General features: G+C 42.9%; 1 protein-coding gene across 2 annotated transcripts in view; it reads right to left on the bottom strand.

Annotated features, from left to right (window-relative positions):
• The window catches only part of ULK4 (unc-51 like kinase 4), a 320,737-nt gene that overhangs the window by 119,593 nt on the left and 181,592 nt on the right, over positions 1-19,552 (bottom strand). The window contains exon 33 of one of the 2 annotated variants that reach the window (XM_036267042.1): positions 4,774-4,965. The exons of the other annotated variant lie outside the window; for it this stretch is intronic. Within the exon in view, the coding sequence (XP_036122935.1) occupies positions 4,949-4,965 (17 nt within the window). The 3' untranslated portion in view covers positions 4,774-4,948. Of the gene's footprint in view, positions 1-4,773; positions 4,966-19,552 lie in introns of those variants that run through there. 2 annotated transcript variants of the gene reach the window in all.

Genomic DNA, 19,552 nt, shown 5'->3' on the forward strand with positions numbered 1-19,552 from the left:
CGATCACAGACACAATGTATTACACACATTTCAGAGTCACAGTGTCACTGAACACTTCCTATTTTTCAGGCTCTGTGTTGCTTTACACACATTCCCTTTACCTATATTATCTCACCTGAGCCTTATGGCCACCCAATTATTATCACCAATAATGTGCAGATGAGAAAGTAGGGACCATCCAGAGAAGCGAAAGGCAGGCTTGAAGCCAGGGTAGCGAACTCCACACCTGGATCCTTCCTCACCACCCACTTCCGCTCGGTAAGCTGTACACACGCACAGGTCACCAGGGTCATCTCGGGGCGTGGGGCAGAGGGAGTCACTTTTAACTTCACAGATATGCTTCTGTGCTAACTTTTTAAATGAATGCATGTTACATTTATGATCAAAAAAGATATAGTTTACACCTTGAAAGACATTACAAAGAAGGATGGCTGAGAGTACTTTGAGTATTGTGTGTGTGTGTGTGGTCTGAAACTTCAGCTTGCATCTTTGTAGCACCAAGTGAAACCCTATTCCACTGACCCTCTCGTGAGGTTCGTTTTACCTGGAGGAAGGTTTCCAGCATCTCAGCTGTAGGAAAGCTTGCCACCAAGTAAGAAACACTACCTGGCAGCTTGTGAGCCATCTGAGTGCTGGCTGGCCTGTCGGATGGGGCTGCTTGGCACAGGGACACACTGCAAATCCAGGGGCTGAGGGAGTGAAGACTCCACCTGCCCTTCTCTCCTGGGGTCCCCGAGCAAGAGTGTCTCATTCCTCTTCAGGACCCACACCTCACACTGAAGGCTCCATCCCGGTCTCTCCTGCCTGCTCCAACACCCCCCCGACCCTGCCCCCACTCGAGTCACTTTCATGTGAGCTTCCTTCATCTCTCCCGTTTCACCGTGTTCTTCCACTAAGAATTTCTCAGTTCCAAAGGAAACCTTCAACTGGCTTTGGTGGCCCCTGACAAATACCTTCCTATCCCTCTTTCTTTTACTAACAATGGAGACAAATCTGTTTCCTTCCTTCCTTCCTTCCTTCCTTCCTTCCTTCCTTCCTTCCTTCCTTCCTTCCTTTTTCCGGCTATGAAAGTCACTATTAGCATTTTCAGAAGGTACTTTATTAAAGACACTTCAGCACTTGATCATCTACCACACTGGCTTATTTTCACTGCCCGTTGGCTTCTCCATCTCTCATCACCAGCTGGTTGGAAACAGAACACTTTACGGGGCACGGGGGATGGTCACGGGACCTTTCTGAAGACTGGGAGGACGTGGAGGGCAGGTGGGACATGCTTCACTCTCATGCATGGCCCAGAACTTCCCAATCAGGTGGGACTCCTCCAGCAGTGACTGGAACCACGGCCTATTGGCAACGCCGAGTGCCCAAGAACAGCACCACTGCCCTTCCCGGCACAATCTCTCCCCGAGCTCTGTCTCTCCGGGCACTGTTGGCAAAGTTCTCTCGCGAGTAAGAGATGCGTCAGCTGCACTGTGCTGGGTTCTCAAGGAGCCAGCACTGACCCCGGGACAGTCCACACACGTTCTACTGTGGATCAGTCACTCAGCTAGTCCGCTCGGGGAGACTGTTCCTCAGATGTCACCTCCCTCCACTCTTGGTGAAATTCCAGTGGCTAGCTTCTAAGTGTACAAACAGAAACATCGAGTATTAATGTTAATGCCCACAGGGTATGCCTAGGATTTTCCCCACATATGAAGTGTTTCTTTCCCTTTCCCAAGCTGGTTCAGAGGTCAGGGCTGCCAGACTGATATCTTCCAGAAGAGGCCAAACGCAAGAGTTTTTCCTGTCCCTGAGATTTGAAATCGTGGTGGCAATGCATCTCTTCCCTCTCAACCAAATGCCCGTCGCTCAGCCCTGGCTGCGCCCCTCTGCCACACCTCTGAATGCGACATCAGCTCCTTTCCTGAATATGACATCAGCTCTTGTCGAGGTTGTTAGATACCGTGGTGATCCAAGTCAGAACTGGAACAGGAAAGGAGCAGATGTCACATTCAGAGGCGTGGCAGAGGGGCGCAGCCAGGGCCGAGCGACGGGCATTTGGTTGAGAGGGAAGCGATGCATTGCCACCACGATTTCAAATCTCAGGGGCAGGAAAAACTCTTGCGTTTGGCCTCTTCTGGAAGATATCAGTCTGGCAGCCCTGACCTCTGAACCAGCTTGGGAAAGGGAAAGAAACACTTCATATGTGGGGAAAATCCTAGGCATACCCTGTGGGCATTAACATTAATACTCGATGTTTCTGTTTGTACAATGAGGTACCACCTCACACCTGTCAGAATGGCCGCCATCAACAAATCATCAAACAAGTGTTGGCGAGGGTATGGAGAAAAGCGGACTCTAGCACAGTGCTGGTGGGAATGCAGACTGGTGCAGCCACTATGGAAAACAATATGGTGTTACCTCAAAAAATTAAAAATTGAACTTCCATTTGACCCAGTGAACCCACTTCTAGGAATATACCCTAAGAGGCCTGAAACCAATCAGAAAGAATATGTGTACCCCCATGTTCATAGCAGCACTATTTATAATAGCTAAGATCTGGAAATAGCCCAATGTCCATCAGTAGACGAACGGATAAAAAAAGCAGTGGTACATATACACAATGGAGTACTATGCAGCTGTAAGAAAGAAAGATCTCTTATCCTTTGAGATGACATGGAGGGACTTGGAAAGTATTATCCTAAGCAAAAACAAGCCAAACAGAGAAAGACAAGTATCATATGATCTGACTTATTTGTGGAATATAATGAAAATAACGGTTTGAGGAATGGGGTAGTCCCAGAGATGTGGAAGTGGGGTACAGACTGACAATCCCCAGAAGAGGGGGTGGTGGGGGAGAGATAAACCATAGAACTTATATGCATGTATGCATGAACAGTGGACATGGACAACAAAGCTGGGGACAGGGCGGGGCGGGTGGGGGTGGGGGTGTATCAGTAGGGGAAAATGGAGAAACATCTGTAACAAAAATAAATTAATTAATAAAAAAAAACTTCAAAAAAAAAAATAAATAAATAAAATGGCTGTTTTAGCCTCCTGTGTTCCCTCTGCACCAATCTCTACCCCACACAAGGCTGCCTGATCTTGCTCAGCAGCACCGACATCATGTCCCCCATGGCTAGGAGAGCCAGCGCACCTGCCAACTCACCTGACCGAGTCCGAGTCCAGCTCGGCGTTCAAGGCCCTCCACACACTGGCTCCTAGCCAAGCCTGCCGACGCAGACCCCGGCCTCCGGCCAGCAGGGACATTCTCAGCCCTCGTACCCCCACCCCATCCCTCACGACAGCCTCTGGGCCCTGTTCCCGCTGTCCTTCCGAGCTAAGGTGGCACTGTTCCGCACCTGCCTGACAGCCTCCACTTCGCTCAAAGCGGACAACTGCAATTACCACTGTCTCTTTAAGAGCTCCTGTCTACGCGATGTTGTAATACCACCTTGTATTGCTACATGTCCTTGCACATGGAATGTTTCTCCCCACTGACTGCAAGCTCCTCGAAGAAAAAAACGGTAATGGAATGAAAAGCACCTTTTTAAATGCTTAACATCTACATTTGAACTGAACGGGGTGCTTCTGGTGAGCTCTGCGAGGTCTATCACGCTGTTTGGGATACAGAAGGTGTTCAGTCAATACATCTGAACAACTAAGGAAAAGCAATTTCACTTGGAGAAGAGCGGCCCTAGGACGGCCAGCACTTGCAGGCACGAACTACAGCTAAACACAAACGGGCAAGTCCAGTTATAACTACAGATGCTCAACACTTGTCTCCCCGTGACAGAAACACACACACAAATCAACATCTAGAGAACCAGCTAAAAAAATCTGAACAGCACTCGCAGGCACCTTGAGGTCAATGATCTTTACAGACTACCATACCCGCAACTACAGCATCCACATTCTTCACCAGCACACACGCACCTTCAAGACACACCACACGAATATAATGAACATAACAGTCTGAGGAATGGGGTAGTCCCAGAGACGTGGAAATGGGGTACAGACTGACAATCCCCAGAAGAGGGAATGGTGGGGGAGAGATAAACCACAGAACTTATATGCATGAATGCATGAACAGTGGACATGGACAACAAACTGGGGACAGGGCAGGGAGGGAGGGGGAGGGGGGGAATCAGTGGGGGGGGAGGAGAAACATCTGTAACAAAAATTAATTAATAAAAAAGAAAAAAATAAATAAAAATAGAAAAAGAAAAAAAAAAAAAGACACACCACATGCCAGACGAGATTCAGTCTCCATAGATTTCAAAAACACTGAAATCTTACAGAATGTGTTCTTTCAACACAATGGAGAAAACATTAGAAAACAATAACAATAAAGCATCTGGAAAATCCCCAAATGGATATTAAACAATAACCTTCTAAAACACCCATGGGTTAAACAAAACAAAACAAAACAAGTCACAGAAAAAATTTAAAAATATATCAAAATGATGATAAAAATAGCCCAGCCGGTGTAGCTCAGTGGCTGGAGTGTTGTCCTGTGGACTGAGAGGTCCCAGTTTGATTTTGGCCTCCATCCCCAGTAGGGGGCGTGCAGGAGGCAGCCGGTCAATGTTTCTCTCACATTAATGTTTCTTTCTCTCTCTCCCTCTCCCTCCCACTCTCTCTCTAAAAATCAATTAAAAAAAATTTTTTTAAAGAGGCCTTCCCTAATCATCCTGTATACCAACAACACATGTCCAACCCCCTTACTGTCCAACCACGTCATCTTTGTGACCTGACACAAGTCTGACGCAGATCATTTACCATCTCCCTCGTCCAGAGAGCATTAGTTCTCAACAAGTACGAAGCCAACGCCTGTGGGTTACTGCGTGAGGGAACAAGAGGCAGGCCTCCCATCCTGGACAATGAAGTGGCTCAGGCTTTCAGACGGACGCATGCGATACGGAGCTGTGGCGCATAACTTGGAATTTCACTCTCCATCAATGTCTGATTACCTACTGATTAAATCTGACAAGCGGCAAAGGGAGAAAAATCATTATTAGATCCCATTCTATCATCTCTAACAATCTACATGTAACTGATATGTGTTATTATACATAATATCTTTTAGAGGGAAAAAAATATATGGCCACAATCTCACTATAAAAAAAAAATTTTTTTTAAATCCTCACCCAAGGATGCTTTTCTCCATTTTATCTTCAGATAGAGTGAGAGAGAGAGAGAGAGACATCGATTGGTTGCCTCCCGCACGACTCTGACCAGGGCGAGGGACTGGTCCGCAACCAAAGTACGTGCCCTTGACTGGAATTGAACCTGAGACTCTTTGGTCCTCGGGCCGATGCTCTACTGCTGGGCCAAACTGGCCAGGGCTCACTATAAAATATTTAAATGAACTCTGCTCTATATTTGAACATGGCTACATAAATATATAGCTATACTTTTATGTAAAATGTAAACATAGAGATGTTTCATTTGTAGATCATTTTGAACCTCATCACGAGTTGTAATATAAAATTCACTGAGTTGTTGCATTCTATCATAGATATGTTTGTATACACTTTTTTATATGTACAGGTATATAATCATTACATACACACATACATGCACACACTGTCCGTTAAAGAGAAAGAAATGAGCATTTTCTCGAAGACACCTATGTGCCATGTTAATTCTCAATATAACTAAACAATGATAATAGTATACCCATTTTACAGATGAGGAAGTAATTCACACATGTGCCCTAGCTGGGTGACAAGGTCACACAGTTGCCATGTGGTAGTGTCAAATGACAAGCCAATCTGACTTCCTAAACCTAAGGATCACAGACACAAATGTTTACAGACTATCTACATATATCATCAGTATGAGACACTTCAGAGAAACTTTTTACTGATGTGCAGTGTACATATAAAAAAGTATAAAGACCACAAGTGCACACCTAGATGAATTTTCCCAAAGTGAGGACACCCACGTAAACAGCCTGCAGATTGAGAAAGAAAAGTCACCAGTATCCAGGATCCCCTTATACTCCCTCCAGACATTATCCCCTCCCCAAAATCACTACTACTCTGACTTCTAACGCCAAGGATTAGCCACCTGGTTTTGCACTTTATTTTTTTTTTTATTTATTTATTTTTTAATCCTCACCGGAGGACATTTTTCCATTTTTTGTTCAGGTAGAGTGGGAGGGAGAGAGAGGAACAGAGAGAGAGAGAGAGAAACATCGATGTGAAAGGGACACATCGAGTGGTTGCCACCCGCACAACCAACCAGGGCCGGGGACAAACTGCAACCGAGGCACGCGCCCTTAGCGGGAACCGAACCCGGGTCTCTCAGGACCGCAGGCCGACGCTCTAACCGCTGAGCCAAACCGGCCAGGGCTGGTTTTGCACTTTAAATAACTGGAATCACAAGCTATGTCCACGAGATCCACCCACGCTAACAGTCGTTGTGGTTCCTTATGCGGACGGCAATGGAGTATTCCTTGTGTGACTGCACCACAGTTTAGTTCAACATTCTAAAGAAGATGAGCATCTGAGTAGCCTCCTTTTCCTGGGCTATGAACATCCTTGTACCTGCTACTCAATGTTTTGCAGTTTTCGGTATATACGTTTTGTGTATTAAATTTATTCTGAGTTACTAGAATTTCTGGGTGCAACTACAAATGTAATCATCCTTAAATGTGTTTGTTTATGGCTGGTAGAAACACGGTTGATTTTTATATTGATCTTATTATATCAGTTGATTTTTATACCTTATAACTGGTGGGTGACTTTGATAAATTTGCTTATTAATGTCAATACTTCATAGATTCTTTGGCATTTTCTAGGTTCATTCACTTTTATGCCATCTAAAAATAATGGTAGTTTTATTTCTTTCTTACCCATTTTTACACACCTATTTCTCCTCTTACCCTATTGCACTGGCTGGGACTCCACCACAGTGTTTAATGAAAGTGGTGATGGTGGGTATCTTTGATTTGTTTATTTCTAGGTGAAATTCTCAATATTCCAACATTAATGTGGCATTTGCTTTAGTTCTTTTGGAGCTATTCTTTATCAAACTAAGGTAATTCCCTTCTAATCTTAGTATGTCAACAGTTTTAAAATCACAAATGTGTCAGTGTGCCAAATGCATCTCCTGCAGTGCTATTTCAACTGTCCATATAGCAAGAAAAACTGAACTAGAAATGCCTGAGTCCCATAAACTATATACACTAATGCAGACATCTGAACGTGAAATCACAGGCCACTTTAACGTCATTTATCGGTTTGCATAAGAGCTCCTTCTTCCTACCCTGCTGGACTGGGAAGGATCTGAAGGAACCTTCTGGTGTAGTGACTAGCGTGGAGGGAGAAAGCCAGAGAGATGCCGCAGGCTGCTGTCCGCATCTTCCCTCCCATCGCCGGGCCCTGGAGACCACGACTCCAGCGATCCACACGGCGGAGAGGCTGGCCGGTGGTCTCCCGAGAGAGGTACAGGATCTCCTGGAGGAACAAGGGTGAAAGCAGGCCACAGCTCTGCTCACCCTCTTCCCCGAGTCTGGACGCGCGGCCGGGCTTTGCAGGAATCTGCAGCATGGGCTCTGCTCTCCTGGTTGCTGTGGCTTCCGCTTCTTATTTCCTCTTGGACATCTTCTCTCTTTTAAGGTATTTCTTTATATTTCCCCAAAGTTATCAACTTCTCTGTTTACTTTTCCTCTCAGGTCCATGTTCTTGTCCTCCCGCCCTGAGTCCTTCATTAATAAATCATTTCCCTGCTGTCTATTACTTAAGCTAGTGCTTTTGTTATTTTAGACCACAGGTCTCCAAAGTGATCCATTAGAGTGTGATAAAAAATATCTGAACTTGCCTTACACTTGTTTTTATCAAAACAACAACAAGCCGCATAAAAATCCATGCGTCACTGTGCTGAACGGAGGGGGGTGCCTTCGAACCCAGAGGAAAGGGGGCTGCACGGCTCAGGGAGGTGGAGCCGCGAGCCCAGGCCTCTCCTGAAATTTCAGCACCCAGGGACGTAACAGCCATTCGCGTGTGTCTGGTTAAAAGAATACACCGATTATAGTATTTAATTTTAACTGAGTTATAATAAGTAGGCAAGTACCTTATAGTAATTCCTGGAAAAGAATAAAGGAATTGAAGGTAATATAACAAACACAAACAAAATTCAAAGCAAACCTACTCCTTTGAGTTTTCCTCGGCCACAGAAGGATGTTAAAAACAATGACAACCTACTCCGATCTGAAGAGTAATCAGCTAACTATATTTAAATTATGAAAACGATTACTGTTTCAATGACTCTTGCAAGCTATATACATGCCTTGATATTTTAGCTAGAAATATGAATCCATCATAATTAGGAAGAAAACTTAAAACACACCCACAATAGAAAAATAAAACTCTACAGTTCATGAGATTCTCCTCCAGTACTTCTCAACATTTTATGAAACTAAATGAAAAATATACAGAAGCCCCTTGGGGTTTCAGACTTTATAGTAAAAAAATCTAAAAACCACAAACCACCAGGGGAATACTTTTCTTCCCACGGTAAAAATGCAACCTTAAAAAAAGAAGAAAAAAAAACCCTGAAATTTAATCTTTATCGATAAATATTGTTGGCAATTTAAAACATATATTGCTGGAAATTCGATGCAGCAAGCACCAAAACAAACCACATATTGTGAGAGATGGCTCACAGTACAGTTATTATAAAACAAACTCTACTCACAGTATTTCCAGAGCCTGTTTCTATCACGAAATAGTCAAATAATTACTTTTTCTATGAGTCACTAAAGAAAAGATGTGCTACCGGAGATATATTCTTGACAGTCAGTAATTTACTAGAAACGTTTTTATTAAAACCTGAGTAAGTAGCACTGATAGACTACCTGCTTTGATCTGAAATTTGTAAAAAAAAAAAACCTGTTCTCGAGGTAAGGTTACAAAGATAACCCCACAAGTTAAATGTGTTCCCAGCATCATTCACTGGCAAACTACTGCAGTGAGGTCCTTGAATGGCAGAAAAAGATAAAGTGCTAGAGGAACAATACTGACAGAACTAAATAAACACACAAACATGACCGATGCATATGTACTATTTATGGAGCACGAACTTTGCAACATTCTGACCCCTTTACATTCTGTGCCATGTAACACCTGCAAACCCTATACTGGATTATTACAATGAAACCGACTGTTTCAAGTGAAGCCGCTGAGGCACAGAGAAGACTTGAGGAGTGATCAGAAGAACCACGATTCACTGCTTATTCCATGGCTGAGATCTTTAAAAAGCAGCTAACCTTGAGGATGTCTGACTGTTTTTTCTTTACAAAGAGATACCTGCTAACATTTTGTGCGATGACAAACAAGTTGGCAGTATACTATCTAACAGATATTCACACACACGCATCCCTCCCTACAATACATGCTTAACCTGGCCCTTCAAAGAGAAGTCTTAACATTGAGAGAGCACTCTGAAAAGATGTTTGAAAATGTATCTAGCATCATCTTATGGGGTGGCTGAAAGTACTGTAAGATCATTCCCTAAAAATCTCAAATCTATACCATAGGAGAGATTAGACAAAGAGGAAAGGCCTTTAAATAAATAGTGCATAAGATAAAAATGAACCATCACCATGATATCACACCATATTCACAATTTGGGAAATTTCATGGATATACATATAAAAGGTAAATAATAAAGCTTCTAGAAGAAAGCAGAAAAGAATATCTCTATAACTGACACAGGCAAAAAACTCTTAAACAAGGTGAAAAAAAACATTTACCATAAAAAGTATAAATTAGATTTCATTAAATTTAGACCATCTGCTCATTAAGTTTACCACTGAGGGGTATTAAAGACATGCTTTTCAATTAACGGAATTATTTGCATTTTGATTTGAAGAAAATATTTGCACTATACATATTCAACAACAACAACAAAACCTTACCTACAACATATAAAGAAACCTACAAATCAATAAGAAAAATACAAATAAGGCAGTTTCAGAAATGAGCAAAAGGCATACATAGGCATAAAAGAGCAGTCCAGACGGCAATCCACACCTGAATACGTTACACATTAGAAACATGAGATGCTACTAACACCAAGAGAAAGAAGCCTCAACTTAAAAACACATACTGCCCTGGCTGGTTTGGCTCAGCGGTTAGAGCATCAACCCACAGACCAATGGGTCTTGGGTTCAATTCCAGTCAAGGGCACGTACCTTGGTTGTGGTTCATCCCCAACCTTGGCTGGGGTCATTCAGGAGACAACCAGTTGATGTGTCCTCCCTCTCTTTTCCTCCCTCCTACTCTTCTTACAATACACAGAAGAATATCCTCTCATGAGGATTGAAAAACAAAAAGCATACCAAGTATGTAGAGCAATTGGAATCCCCTTACGTTGCCAGTTTGTGCGCACATTAGCACAACACTTTAGAAAACCGTTCTGCAAAATCTACTATAAAACTAATATATGCCTGGCCAGTGTGGCTCAGTGGATTGAGCATTGTCCCATGGACTGAGAGGTCCCGGTTCCATTCCCAGTCAGGGCACATGACCCTGTTGCTGGCTTGATCCCCAGTCGATCAATCTTTCTCTCTCACATCGCTATTTCCTTTTCTATCTCTCTCCCTTCCTCTCGCTCTAAAAAAAAATCAATAAAAACACATTTCAAAAAAAAGACTAATACACATCTTCCCTATGAGTCAGCATTTCCACTCGTGGGTGTATATATATATATGGATGTGTGTTTGTCTATGTGTGTCTTTCTGTATGTATCCAAACCAAATGAGGGGATGTGTCCATAAAAAGACATGTATAAGAATGTTAAGTCTGGCCGGTGTGGCTCAGTGGTTGAGTGTCAACCCCTGCACCAAGAGGTCGCCGGTTCGATTCCCAGTCAGGGCACTTGCCCAGGTTGTGGACCCGATCCCCAGTGGGGGGCATGTGGGAGGCAGCCAATCGGTGTTCTCTCTCATTGATGGTTCTCTCTCTCTCTGCTCTCCTTTTCTCTCTAAAATCAATAAAAATATTTTTTAAGAAAAGAATGTTAAAGGCAGCTTTATTCATAAAAGATAAGCCAATGTCCATCAACAGGAAAAGAGAAAACTGCAATATATTCATAAATTGCAATATTATGTAACAATATTTTAAATTTTTTAAAAAGTGATATAAAGAACAATGTGGATAGCTCTCACAGAAATTATTCCATAAAAGCAGTCAGGCACAGTTGATATATTTTGTTTCTGTAATGTGAAGTACAAGAACAGAAAGCTAATCCACGGTGAAGGGAGTCAGAACGCGGACCAGCGCTGGCTGCGAGCAGGGGCTGGAAGGACTTGCAGGAGCTTTCTGGGGGGAGAAGTGTTTCCTACCTAGATCTGTGTGTTGGTTTTACATGTGTACACATATGTCAAAACCCATTAAGCTGAATGCTTAAAATTAGTGTACTTCATTACTGCATACTCCATAAAAAGTAAAATATGTCAAAAAACTGGAACAAATTTCACACCCATCAAAATGTTTTTCAAGTAGATCTCATAGGTCTTCAATCTATATAAGAATGTGACATGTTCCAATTAGTTTTAAGAATGGGAAATATTTTGGAAAAATAAAATTTTACTAGACAAATTATGAAAACATCTTTGTGTATCTGGTGTGTGGTTCTGAAAACAGCCATAACTGAGGAAGCAGAACCCCTGGCCACTGTCTCCAGGCAGCTCTGCACGCTTTACGGGATTTACTTTTCAGCTATCACAGCCATTAAAACCAAGTATCAAAACCAAACCAGAGGAAAATAAAAAGGCCACAGACTGGGAGAGCACATTTGCAAAACACATCTGAGAAAGGACTTGTATCCAAAATATACAAAGAATCCTTGGAGCTCAACAATAAGAAAACAAACAACCCAATTAAAAAATGGGCAAAGGATCTGAATACACTTCATCAAAGGAGAAACACAGATGGCAAATAAGCACAAGATAAGATGCTCCCCACTGTGTGTCATTAGGGAATTGCAAATTAAAACAACAATGACACCACCACAAACTTAATAGAAGGGCGAAAACCCACAGCCCGGATGGACAGCGCCAGAGGCTGGTGAGGATGTGCGGCAGGAACTCCCATTCATGGCCGGCGGGAATGAAAACTGGCACTGGCCCTTTGGAAGACAGCTCGGTGCATTCTTACAAACTAAACAGGAATATTATACAATCCAGCAACTGTGCACCTTGGTGTTGACTCAGATGGGCTGAAAACTGAAGTCCACACAGAAACCTCACATGAATGTTTATAGCAGTTTTATCCATAATGCCAAAACCTGGAAGCAACGAAGATGCTTTTCAATAAGTGGATAAACAAACTGTGGTAATCCAATGGAATGTTAATGAAATATGTATGGTAAATACAATAGCATAATACTATTCAGCGATAAAAAGAAATGAGCTATCAAGCCACCAAAAACAAAACAAAAAAAACATTGAAAACCTTAAATGAATATTGTTAGGGGAAAGAAGCCAATATAAAAAGGCTACATACTGAATGGTGCCGAATATATGACCTTCTGGAAAGGGAAAACTATAGAGGTATGAAGAAGATCAGGGGCTTGGGGTGGGAGGGAAGAAGAGACGAACAGGTAGAACACGGAGGATTTTTAGGGCTGTGGAACTATTCCGTATGACACTGTGATGGTGGACACAGGACAACGTGTGTTTTGCTAAACCCATCAAATTGTTCAATAGAAAGAGTTTAAGGAACCAAATTGTTCTAAAAAGTCAAGTCTACTAATTAAGAAAAAACCAAACTAAATCAAATCTGCCAACTGGTCTATCATAAAATGCTAAATCATATTTTCAAAAATAATGAAGCATGCTTGATTAAAAAGTAAAAGGCATTTCATACCGTTAAAATACATACAAGTAGTTTCAAGTACTGTTTATTTCATTTGTATCTCATCAGGGGGTCCCAGGAGACCCTTTTCCCCTGCCCGCACAAGGATTCAGGAAGCACCCTGCACATCCAGGCTCTGTTTCAGGGAGGAGGAGGGGAGAAACTGTCCCAGGAAGGAGCTGGACTTTGAATAGACTACAAATTGACTGACATCAGGCTATTTTAAACCAGAAAAGGATTAGACACATTTATGGAAAGTTTACATTTGAGGAGGGAATTTTAAGGTGTTTTTGTTTGTTTGTTTGATTTTGCTCCACAGTGGAGATAGGGACTTGTGAAAATGTTTACACTGATACATATCTACATTTTTGCCCCTTCAACAACATATGAGTCCACAGCATCATTCGCAGGCAACATACCTCAGACGCTTCACCTTTAAGGTAAAATCACCCACCCGTCTAAAGGCAGGTTTCTGTCTGCACGCTGTGGTTCTGAAAGCCCCTCTGTGGCTCCCTGGACTGGGGTGACTGCTCTTCCTCCCGTGACATTCACCGTGAGATGGCCTGATTCAGAGGCAAATCCCAGTAACATCACTCAGTGCTAGATAGCGTGGTCTTTGGAAAACACATGCCATATGGGTCGTCGTCATTGTTGTTGTTATTATTATTAGCAGCAGCAGCATTAAACCTAGTCTCTCTCTTCTCCTGACTCTCTCACAACCACATACCACAGGCAGTAATCTTTTTTTTTCAATCCTCACCTGAGGACATTTTTCTATTTATCTTCAGATAGAGTGGAAGGGAGGGAGGGGGAGGGAGAGAGAGAAACATCGACGTGAGAGGGACACATAGACTGGCTGCCTCCCGCAAGACCCCAACAGGGGCCAGGGACAAACCGCAACTAAGGTACGTGCCCTTGGCTAGAGGCCGACGCTCCAACCGCTGACCCAACCGGCCAGGGCCACATGCAATCATCTTTAATTACTGTAATTTTTGAAGTTCATTTGTTCATTCATTCATTCTTTCACTAATTCACTTAATATTTATTGAGCAAAAACAACATGCACCATGTTCTGCCATAAAACCTGAATGAGTGTCCCTATATCCAACTCCAAATACCTGGGGAGGCTGCATGGGTGCAGACCCTCTGGATAGGCCGCTGTCCTGACATGAACAAGAGGCCTGAGCATTAAGCTTCTGTAAATCCCATGAAACCACCACCCTGCCCACCACTCCAATTTCATAAAATGGACCTGTCCCCAAACAATTAACCTTTCTTCTTTATTTTAAATATAACATCTCCTCTCTTTTCAGAATATTATTTGAAACTTTCCCTTAAAGGAACTGCCATGTTTTCCACACCAGGGCACATCAGAGCACCAGAGTGGAGGCCAGCTGGAGGGCGCACGTGGTGGGAGCCGGGGTAGGAAGTCATGGCTTTGTTCTCTGGGCAGAGGTGCCTGTTCTAAACACGGGCCAGATGTCTTTAAAAACAATAAATGAAAAAATAATAATAAAATAAAATAAAATAAAAACAATAAATGGCCCCGGCCGGTTTGGCTCAGCGGTTAGAGCATCAGCCTGCAGACCAGAGAGTCCCCGGTTTGGTTCCCGCTAGGGGCATGTACCTCGCTTGTAGTTTGTCCCCAACCCTGGTTGGGTCATGTGGGTGGCAACCACTCGATGTGTCTCTCTCACATCGATATTTCTCTCTCTCTCTTCCCCCCTCTTCCTCCCGCTCTATCTGAGGATAAATGCAAAAATGTCCTCGAGTGAGGATAAAAAAAAAACAGTAAATGCAGCCCTTGGTCACCAAGGACATCAAGGGAGAAGGTACTAAGCTGTGTCTATAAAGAAGGAACCTTGACTTAAATATTAGCCTTAAAGAGAGAGGGCAGTGTCCCAGCCCATTTCATTAACAACAAACAAAACTAAGTCAAAAGGCTGGCTCCAAATGGGAGGCAGAGAAGAACAGCTCACGGGGCCCTGGCTAGCGCTTGCTCCTCTGAAGATGGAGGTGAGCCAGCCTTTGGTCAAGGCATAAGGAAGGAGGCTCAAGTTAGAACCTCTGTATCTCAGGGGCACCCCAGCTGCTTTCCACTTGGGGCACCCAAGACAGGTATCTGCACCCCGATGCCCTCACTTTCATCATCTGTACAGTGAGGGGACCGAATATATTGTTTTTAGTAATATTCCACCTCTAAACACTGTGATTCAAAACAGCGTTATTAAATGAAAGTGAAGAAAACAAAACCCAAATCAGAACTGTCTCCAAGGGGAAAAGAAGTCTGGGCATGGTGCAGTGAGAGAGTTGTTGGTGGGGGGCTATAAGCTCCAGAAAGGCTGGATTATGGTGGACACTGCTAACAGAATGGGAGGTAAATGGCCTATGATTTAGTCAGCTATTTATAGCTAATACTCAAGAGACGCCTAGAGAAAAAGACTGGATCAAGTCCAAAGTTTGGTGCTTATATAGACGAAAGATCACTTTATTGCTTGGGACTCATAGATGTATCTGTAAATGGAAAGAGCTGATACCATACATTCTATTTAAAACGTTAATGCTAGATCATTGCTCTTCGAGGGCTCATTTTTTTGTGCAAAATTCCACAGGCTTTTCCAATAAGACGCACATCACACGCACCTGACATCTAAGTGATCTCTTGACATTTGACTAAAAGTCAAAGCGGTGGACCCAGGACAAATAGAACACTTCACCCATGAAGGGTGACTATTAGCTTTGTTCCATGGTCTGTAAATGAGTTATTAAACTCCTCTATAAAGTTTTATTACTGCTCTAATCCCATTAAGAACTGTCCTCACTCTAAATGTCCTCCTGTTTGCTGAATATGGTAGCAACGTGCTACAGAATTGCTGCCCAACATGAGATTTTTTTTCCTCTAAAACGTAGGATGTAAAAGAGAAGGCGTTAAGAGAGACGATGCAGCCACTGATTGTACCATTTAAAGGAAAAAAGAGCCAGATGTTAGCTGTCTCTCTTCGTAAGGGTATAACCTGCCTGATCCCACATTTCCATCCTTAGTTCCTGAGCTCAGCAGCCTAGACATAAGGGAATAAAAGTAAATGTGTGTTTCAGCACATTGCGAGCACGCTTACAGAGAAGACCATTTACATCTTAATAGCCCTCTTTCAATTCATTAGCTCCTCCCCTGCTTTTCATCCTGGAGACTGCAGGAGTGTTTGCACACACTGTGGAGTCTAAGGAAGAATCCCAGACTCTCCAGAGCTGTGAAGGGGCCCGGAGGCCACCAGCCAAACTCCCACCAGCACTGGAATCGGTTGGGTCTCCCTTCAGGCGGTGTCACTCGGTTCTGAGTGCTCCCTCCCTTTGTCAGAACTCCACCTCTCCACTCGGGAGTCTTCACCCTGGGGAAAGAGCTTTCTCATCTTGAACAGGAAGTGGCTGCCTGGCACTTCCACTAGGACCAGGGCCTGCTTTTTGGAGCAACTCACAGCACGAGCATCCTCCCCTCTCACAGGAGGAGGACACACTGTGCAGACAGTGCTCAGTCACCGGGCCTCCCAGGCAGACTGCGCCACCTCTGCTGCTCTTCTGAAGAAGTCTCCACGGCCTCACCAGAGTGGCCGCTTCAAGCTCAGCAGCCTCGGGTTTGATCAGCAATGTTTCCTTAACGTGTCACCCAGAAGTAAACTCAGCTGTCTTCCTCACACAGAGAAGACCTTTGACATCCCACAGGCGGGACAGCACAGTGTCCCCTCCTGAAAGGCACTCTGGTGGAAAGTTTGATTTGAGGCACATGTGAACAAGTGGAGAAAACAGGGACGGGAGAATCAAAAAAGATTAATGAAAGACTTAAGAACAAGACACAGAACACATACTAATAAAAGAAACATTTTATCCGTTCTAAACATTTCATACGTGCCTCATTAGTAAAAGAGGATTTTTAATATTCTTTTATCTGGCTCGTGTTTTGTAGGAACTTCTCGGGATCTCCTGATCCTACAGTTTCAAGGAGCTGCTTCTACATTTGATTTATGAGCTTGCAAAATACATATGTACTAAAAACCATTTTAAAATGTGGTCTTTGTTGCTAAAGTAGCTGGCTGTCTCCAAAATAATCATGTGTTCCTTCCCAAATGTGGAGTTGTTGTTGGAAGTGGCCGGGCAGCCACTGCTCAAACCCAGCACGTTAATGAGGCGTGAGACCAGTGCTCACGGAACGCAAGCAACAGGGACATGTGTCATTTCCAGCTGGTTTTGTTTTTTTTCAATTGTGGCAAAGTACACATAAAATTTACCATTTTAACCATCCTTAAGTACACAATATAGTGGCATTAAATGCCTTCATGATGTTGTGTAAACAATCACCACTATTTCCAGACTATGTTCATCCCCCTAAACAGAATCTCTGTACAGTATTTGTTCTTTGTGTCTGGCCTGTTTTAGCTGGCAAAATATTTTCTAAGTTTATCCATGGTGTAGCATGAATCATATGTTTATTCTTTTTTATGGCTGAATAATATTCCATTGAATGTATATACCACATTTTGTTACCCATTCATCCACTGAGGGACACATGGGTTGTTTCCCTCTTTTGACTGTTGTGAATCATGCTGCAATGAACATTTGTTAAGTATCTGTTTGAGTCCTTGTTTTCCATTCTTTTGGGCATATACTGAGAAGGAGAATTGCTGGATCACATGGTAATTCTATGTTTAATTTTTTAACGACTCACCATAGCGGTTTCCACAGCCACTACACTACTTTACATTCCCACCAGCAATATGTAAGGATTCCAATTTCTCCATTTCCTCACCAATACTTGTCATTTCCCCTTTTTTAAAATAATCACCCTAACAGCTAGGAAGTGGTACCTCGTTATGGTTTTAATGTTCATTTAATGACAAATTATGTTATGCATATTTTCTTGGGCTGACTGGCTATCTGTTTATCTTTTTAAAGAAATATATATGCAAGTCCTTTACCCATTTTTAAATAAGGATGTTGGGTTTTTTTTGTTGACATAAGGAGTTCTTTATGTAGTCTGGGAATTAATCAATTATCAGAGAGATGACTTGCAAATACTTTCACTTCTAGCTGGGGTTCTTAAGAAGCAGGTGTGGTTTCTCCATAATTTTATACCTCTGTCTGCTGGACACAGGATTTCAATGTCCAGAGGAATGACGAAGCAATGAAATGGGAGGAGATGGGTACCCCATAAAGCAAAGCCGCCCACTGACCAGGAAAGCCACACATTCCACTGTTATACAACTGATATACTTCTTTTGTTAATCCACTGAAATTTTGACTCCTTTTTCCCACAAGCAAGCATTGCAAACCTAACACTGTCCTCTGTCTAAATGTTCAGCCTTCCTGACTATGTGATCTGTAGGCTCATGATTTCCATCTCCCGGGTCTCATCCCCATTAGCCTTCCCAGACTGGACCCCCCTTCCTTCGATGATCACAAACTGGCAGCATTCTCGTTCTGTCACGACAGACTTCCTTCTCTGTAGTTCTGAAATCCCTCCATTCCTCTTTCTGTAACTGAGATCTTTTCCATCCTAAGATCTTTGGCACCCTTGTTTCTTTGTAACTTCCTAAGAACAATGGTTCTAAGAATAAACTTCCAGTTATAAGATGAATAGGTTCTGAGGTTCTAATGTACAGCATGGTGATTATAGTTAATAATACTGTATTATACACTTGAAAGTTGCTAGGAGAGTAGTACTTAAATGTTCTTACCACAAAAAAGAAATCGTAATTATATGACGTGATATAATTTTGCAATAAATAAGTGCATCAAATCCGCACATTGTACACCACAAATTTACACAATGCTATGTCAATGATATCTCAATAAAGCTGAAAAGAACGAATCCCACAAATAATTTTTCAATGGCTCTGAGAGCAAGTTTGCGGGTTTTCAGCATTCTGCAGTGTGACCGCCTGGGGACCCGGTCTGACTCCCTCAAGCGGCAGACACTGTGTCAACAACTCCTCTTCAGCCCCACTTCTCTGGCTCGTAGGATCTGCTTACACGGTCCCATGGGAGGACCACTTGGCTATTTCTAGTGCTTATTTTAAAAAACTTATGCTAATTATATTAATTATACATGACACATTTACATATATTATCATTTAATCCTCAAAACAAACATATGAAATAGGTGTCATTATCCTAGAGAGATTAAGACCCAAAGGTACCTCATCAAATTGTAGACTCGGGCTGCAAACCCAGCTATTTACCTTTTCACTCACGTGCTAGCTCCTCCAGTTCTTCCCTCAATAAGGAACTCGTAACTTCTTCTCTGGAACATTGCTTCAGAGTTCTTTCAGTAGCTCCCTGCGATATTTTTAGGCGACACAGCTCATTCTGTGCTATTCCCTGACACTATTATAATTTCACACCTTCTGTCACATGTCCCTCCTTCCTATTTTTACATGTTTTTAATCTGATCTAGTCATAAAGCGTGTTAAATGTCTTCCTCTTTTCTTAGAGTGAAGAATCCTTTTTGATGAGTGATAATATGGCTTTGATACCTCAGAGAACTTCAGACACTAAGAAGCCTGGCTGAGCCGGTGAGGCGAAGAGACACGTGGGCGGGGAGTAGCGACACACGGCCACTCCGTCTTGGGGGACCATTAAGGAAAGGAAAGTGGACAGTTCTAGCTGTTCAACACACAGTTCTCCGGCTTCCAAATTAAGGTTGGAAAAAATGA

Source organism: Molossus molossus, unplaced genomic scaffold, assembly GCF_014108415.1.
Source record: "Molossus molossus isolate mMolMol1 unplaced genomic scaffold, mMolMol1.p scaffold_m16_p_18, whole genome shotgun sequence".
Taxonomy (NCBI): domain Eukaryota; kingdom Metazoa; phylum Chordata; class Mammalia; order Chiroptera; family Molossidae; genus Molossus; species Molossus molossus.